The sequence below is a fragment of the Corvus brachyrhynchos genome, unplaced genomic scaffold (genome assembly GCF_000691975.1).
Source record: "Corvus brachyrhynchos isolate BGI_N302 unplaced genomic scaffold, ASM69197v1 scaffold30, whole genome shotgun sequence".
Lineage (NCBI taxonomy): Eukaryota > Metazoa > Chordata > Aves > Passeriformes > Corvidae > Corvus > Corvus brachyrhynchos.
The window spans coordinates 1470089-1476023 of NW_008235742.1; the positions used below are offsets into that span (position 1 = coordinate 1470089).

At 55.6% G+C, this 5935-nt stretch overlaps 2 protein-coding genes across 2 annotated transcripts in view; one reads left to right on the forward strand and one right to left on the reverse strand.

The window, feature by feature from the left end:
- Positions 1 to 2948, forward strand: G6PC (glucose-6-phosphatase catalytic subunit). The gene is made up of 5 exons (XM_008640601.2): positions 1 to 289; positions 800 to 909; positions 1229 to 1337; positions 1575 to 1690; positions 1790 to 2948. Exons 1-5 carry the CDS (start codon positions 60 to 62, stop codon positions 2299 to 2301), a joined length of 1077 nt encoding a protein of 358 aa, XP_008638823.1. The 5' UTR covers positions 1 to 59; the 3' UTR covers positions 2302 to 2948.
- A 1509-nt stretch (positions 2949 to 4457) lies between these two features.
- LOC103624487 (alanyl-tRNA editing protein Aarsd1) overlaps positions 4458 to 5935 on the reverse strand; it is a gene marked incomplete at its 5' end in the record, with an annotated part of 6309 nt that continues 4831 nt past the window's right edge. The window contains 3 exons of the mRNA XM_017746991.1: positions 4458 to 4682; positions 4824 to 4918; positions 5455 to 5509. Of these exons, the coding sequence (XP_017602480.1) occupies positions 4547 to 4682; positions 4824 to 4918; positions 5455 to 5509 (286 nt within the window). The remainder of the gene's footprint in view (positions 4683 to 4823; positions 4919 to 5454; positions 5510 to 5935) is intronic.

Genomic DNA, 5935 nt, shown 5'->3' on the forward strand with positions numbered 1-5935 from the left:
TGGCACAGTGGAGTACGGGACAGCCAGAGCCACGCTGAGGGCAGCGGCAGCAGGGCAGGATGGAGGCCAACATGAACCTCCTGCACGACGCGGGCATCCGGACAACGCACTGGCTGCAGCAGCGCTTCCAGGGCTCCCAGGACTGGTTCCTCTTCATCTCTTATGCCGCTGATCTCAGGAATGCTTTTTTTGTCCTCTTCCCCATCTGGTTCCACTTCAGTGAAGCGGTGGGCATCAGGCTCATCTGGGTGGCTGTAATCGGAGACTGGCTCAACCTCGTCTTCAAGTGGTGAGTGGCCCTGAGCCAACACTCCCACCGAGTGTGTTGGCACACCTGGACTGGTGAGGGCCAGATGGGTGCTCTCGGCCCCAGTGCTGGAGTAGAAGAAAGACCAGAGTTCAGCCCCAGCTGGGCAGTGACAACAGTCACTCCTTCCCAAGCCATGCAGTGACAGCTCCCCTCTTCCCAGTGCCAAGCAGAGAGATGGAGCTTCCTGCAAACAGAGCTTCCCATCAGCCAGGGCTGTGGTGCTGCCTGGAGGGATCTTCACAGAGCCCCTCACCACAGGAGGTCACATTGACTTGCTTCCAGGAAGTTCTTGCTCTTCCCCCTCAGGGCTGGGGATGAGAACATGGACAGGCAGTGCCAGCTGTCAGAACCAAGCAATCAGCTGGCTGCTGTGTCTGTCAGGATGCCCTGGACCACTTGTGGGTCCTTTGCTTCTTCCATCTCCCAGCACAGATCTAAAGTTGCAGCTGTGCCCAGGACCTCCCCAGATCCCTTCTCTTTTCTTTTCAGGATCCTCTTTGGGGAGAGACCATACTGGTGGGTCCTTGACACAGACTATTACGGCAACAACTCTGCACCAGAGATCCAGCAGTTCCCGCTCACCTGTGAGACTGGCCCTGGTAGGGTTCCCCAAGCACTGGTAGGGTCCCCCAGCCCCAGCAGGTTGACCTGCACACACAAGGAGGGAGGTGATGGCCTGGCCAGGGCTGTGGCTGGCAGCCTGCAGGCGGCACATGCCCCTGGACAGCTCTGGAGAGAGGGCCACTGCTGCTGTGCTCCTGGGGACACTGCCTGTGCCTGCAGTGGAAGGAGGCAGGGCAGCCCCTGCGAAGAGCAGACCTTGACCCTTGGTGCAGCTGTGGTGGTTCAGTGCAAACCCCTGCCTGTGCTTGGCTCTGGCCCATGCAGAGTCTGACCTGGGTCTCTCTTCTTGCCCAGGAAGCCCATCTGGCCATGCCATGGGTGCAGCAGGCGTGTACTACGTCATGGTGACGGCCCTCCTCTCTGCTGCTGAGGGAAAGAAGCAGTCAAGGACACTCAGATACTGGTAAGCTGTGTGCCAAAACCACCTGTGCTAGGCAGAGGCAGCTCCAGCACTGAGAGGCACAGCCAAGCCCATCAAGGCACAAAGCTGTGGACTGACAGCTGGGTTGAGGCACCTCGGGTAGGGTCTGCATGAGGACAGGCTCAGCAGGTAGCCAGGCATTGGTTGGAGTAGGTGATGGCAGTGCCACGGGCAGGGCAAGCTGGCCCTGGCACTGACAGGGCCACCTGTCCCTCACAGGGTGCTGTGGACAGTGCTTTGGATGGGGTTCTGGGCAGTTCAGGGCTGCGTCTGCGTGTCCCGAATCTTCATTGCTGCTCACTTCCCCCACCAGGTGATTGCAGGGGTTTTCTCAGGTGAGTGTATCGGACCCCCCATCCCTTTCCCTGCAGCACCATTGTGCTGGGCTGCAGCACCTGCAGCTCTGACCAATGCTCCCACCTTGTTACCGGCAGGGATGGCCGTGGCCAAGACCTTCCATCATGTCCGCTGCATCTACAATGCCAGCTTCCGTCGGTACCTGGGCATCACCTTGTTCCTCTTCAGCTTCACCCTGGGTTTCTACCTGCTGCTCTGGACGTTCGGCGTGGACCTGCTCTGGACGCTGGAGAAGGCGCAGAAGTGGTGCAGCCACCCTGAGTGGGTCCACATTGACACCACTCCCTTTGCCAGCCTCCTCCGTAACCTGGGCATCCTCTTCGGGCTGGGGCTGGCCCTCAACTCCCACATGTACCAGGAGAGCTGCCAGTTAAAGCAGGGCCAGCAGCTGCCCTTCCGCCTGGGCTGCATCGCTGTCTCCCTCCTCATCCTCCACATCTTCGATGCCTTCAAGCCACCCTCCCACATGCAGCTGCTCTTCTACGCCCTCTCCTTCTGCAAGAGTGCAGCTGTGCCGCTGGCTACTGTCAGCCTCATCCCCTACTGCCTCTCCCAGCTCTTGGCCACGCAGGACAAAAAGGCTGCCTAAGGCAGGCAGACACCCCGGCCCTGGGCTCAGGGGCAGCTACCAGGCCCTGGGTGCGCCTCAGCCACTGTTTGCTTCCCGCTGAATCCGCACAGGCTGACCCTGCCCTGGGAGCGGGCCATGGAGGCCGGGCCAGTGGTGCTGGGTGGCTCCCACAACACGGACCCACAGTGTCAGTCACACCGGTCTGTGGCTGGCTGAGGGCACGGAGAGCCCTGCATGCCCACGACTCCCCTGCTGTCCCTCCCGCACCCACAGGTGGGGATCACCTGCCCAGGACTCAGCAGCAGCAGCAGCGGGAGGTCCTGCACTTCCTTGCAGCTCGTGGGGACAATGCCACCTCCGCACTGCAGGACCGGGGACGGCACCAGTCCCACTGGGGACTGGGAGAAGGGTTTTCACCTCTGCGTGTCTGGGGTCTGCTGAAGAGGCAGCTCTGTGACAGGAATGGGCAGACACTGTGACATGGAGATAAAGTGCCAGTGTGGGGACCCCCCCAGCCCTGGGACGGTCGGTATTCGCCCCTGTGTGACGCGGCGTGGGAGGCACGGATGCCCATGTGTGTACAAACTGAACCTGCATCTCTGCACACATGACAGGGGGGTGTGCTTGTGCACAGGAGGTATTTTATTAAAGCTGAAGGTTGTTGAGCTGGTGAGTCTGTGTCCCGCTGGCCAGCACCATGGGATGAGGGATGAGCTCCTGGGTGCAGGGCTGTGGCACGGCCTGCAGATGGTAGAGGAAGGACATTTCTCCTGGGTGCTGAAGACCCTCAACACCTTCAAGACACATTCAAGCCACTGGGAAGGGCACAGCCTGGTGCCCTGGTTCTTTACCTTTTGTCCTGAGGTGCAGCTGAACACTGACAGCACAGTGGGGGCAATGAGCTGTTTTTTGTGCTGTTCATCCAAGTATTCTGGGTGTACCTTGTGTCAGGAACAGGGACAAACTTGTGTCACCTCGCTGCTTACAGAAACAAGCTCAGCTCTGGGACCAACTGGCTCAGCTGGGGCTGTGCTGAGCCCCCAGGGTGTTGGGGACAGAGCTGGCATTTAGCTGTGCTGTGGGGTTTGGGTCAGGCCTCTGCCACCTCAGTCTCCCAGCCCCTGCCTCGGCCCAGTGCTCACTCGGCAGCAGAAGTCCTGTGGGCTCAGCCTGCTGCCTTCCAAGCTGTGCAGGCTGTACAGCCTGGCTATGAACGCTCTCAGTAAACATCCTCACTCAGTCTGAGAGAGCCAAAAATAGACAGGGAGGTGCAGATACTTTCTTCCTGCCAGACCCTCTGTGTGCATGTGCAGGATCGCTCCCAAAGCACCAGCCCCTGCAGCACTGACCCCACACCCAGTTCCAGGCCTCAGTGGTGCTCCCTGTCTTCTGACGCCATCCCAACAGCTCAGCCACAGGCTGTGGGTATGCAGCAGTCACAGCAGCCATGGGCAGGAACACAATCTGCTGGGGCTGCTCCATCCCCTTGTTCATGACAGATAAACTTCCTTAGGATGGAGGTTTCTTTTATTCTATTTCTCTGTTTATTACTAACATCTGGAATAAACCCGTCATGCCATTTCTAGCAAGAAGGGGAAGGGTAAATTCTCAAATTACCTGGGGTGCCCTGTTGTGGCTCCACAGCACACTTTAGTTCCTCCAGAGGAGACTGCAGCAGCTCCAGGACCTGCCTGGGCAGGAAAGGTGAGCTGAGGGAACACTGGGAACAGCCTGATCCCGAGGGAATTTACAGCTGCATCAGCCTGAGACACTACCGATGGTCAGAAAACGGCCAGTAACAACTGTGCCCCACCAAGGGAAAAGACTTGGTACATGGTGGGGAACGATCTCCTGCCTGTGGGACACCTGCTCTCCCTCCCAGCTGCTCCCTGCCCAGCCCAAGGTTTCTGGGAGGACCAGTTGCCTCTTGCTTGAGTGCTCGTGCCAAGCAGCTCCTCCTCAGCAACTGGTGCAAAGCAAAATGCCCCAATGTATTGCCAGCGGGAGGCCCCTTCTGGGTTTAGGAACCCTACAGAGCGGTTAACTAAGGACTACGTTAATCCCTGTACCATCTGTCTTGAGAAATGAGCCCTTGCAGCAAAGCGTCCATGGCAGATCCCCTCCCCGTTTCCGTGAGCACCAAACCAGCCCGTGCAGAGCATGTGCACACCAGCTCTTGGGTTCAGGTCTTTATTCTCTGGTAGAGAAGTTAGTGGAGCCTATGCAAACAAAGGGAAGACAAACCTACTTTGAGAATTGTTTCTTATGCTTCAGGGTTTTGATGGCTAATGAATTCCTGGAGCAGAGCTTGCACTTCTCCTCGACGGCTCATCTTGGCTGCCTTGCCCTGGAAGCGGCCGCGCTTCCCAGCTCCTTTCCCACCCAGCAGTTCTGCCACCCTGCAGCAACACCACCACAGGCTGAAGCCCAACCTGCTCCAGGCAGCAAACACGGATCCATGCCTGGATCACACTGTGCAGCTGCTCAGTCTGCAACATCAGAATTCTTACTCATGTTAAACAAATCACAAAACATGTTACCTGGGACCTAAATTTTCAACTGCTTCAACAGGTCCAGCTAGAAGGAAGAGTCCTGCTTCTTTTTCATCTCCCACAGTCAGGAATAGCAGGGTTTCCTGTGGACAGAGATGGGCCTTGCTCCAGATAAATCAGTGCCCTCCTCATCCAAGAAGAGGACAAACACTGGCCACAGCAAACTGACAGTTCAAAAGTCTGCGCGCATTACTGGACTGAGATTGCTTGAAAAAAGTAAAAGGGAAGTGGCAACTGAACCTTTTGTGCTCAGTCATGTGCTGTTGGGACAGGGAAGTACCAGGGTATCCCAAGTTTAAAGGATACAGCTGGCAGTTGAACTAGCTGATTGTGACTGAAACCTTCTCTTCTTTCTATTCTACATCTACTTAATCCTATCCTAACCTATTTCAGCCAATGAGCGCTCCTGGGGGATAAGGTTCTTCCCCAGTGCTCTGAATTCTCACTGCTGGTGATTGCCCTACAGACTGAGGTTGCTGGGGACAGGTAACCTCAGGTACCTGTCAAAGGAACCAGATCTGCAGCTCATGACTGTGGCAGGGACAGCAGCCTGCCTCTGTCCATGCATAACTGGGGTGAAAAACCAGTGGTGTCAGTTTAGTCTTCATCAGCAACTCACCTCTGTCCCAATCTCATTAGCGATGATGTTCATAAATTCAGAATCACCCTCTTTCCTGTATGGAGGGATAAAAAAATACTTCAGAAGGAAGCAAAAACTCCCTCTAGAGTACAAAACCTCAATCAGAACCCAAATGCCTGACCAGGGATTTTGGTGTCTTGCTCTTATTTGTCTATATATGTAAGTACTTGCTGAGCACTCCTGTGGACATGTTAGGAATTATTTAAGTGTTGTCTTTAAGAAATAGAACTCCCTGGTTTTATTTGAAAATATCAAGTGCAGAGGATATTAGATGGACACAGTAATTTCTCAGCTACAAAACCAGAAGAATTCAGTGACTGAATTAACAGATTCCTTTAATTAGGCAACTTTGCAGCAGGCTGAGGCAGTTTAATATTCTACTTATTTCACTGAGAAAACAAGCTGAACAGGTGTGAGAGATCCACACATAAAATGTGTGGGATGCTGTTGGCCCCTCTTT

Excerpts from the sequence above, each read along its gene's own strand:
- G6PC (XM_008640601.2), top strand. The coding sequence starts at position 60 with ATGGAGGCCAACATGAACCTCCTGCACGACGCGGGCATCCGGACAACG. Across the intron at positions 290-799 it reads CTCAACCTCGTCTTCAAGTG|GATCCTCTTTGGGGAGAGAC; the intron begins GTGAGTGGCCCT and ends TTTTCTTTTCAG. Across the intron at positions 1,338-1,574 it reads TCAAGGACACTCAGATACTG|GGTGCTGTGGACAGTGCTTT; the intron begins GTAAGCTGTGTG and ends TGTCCCTCACAG.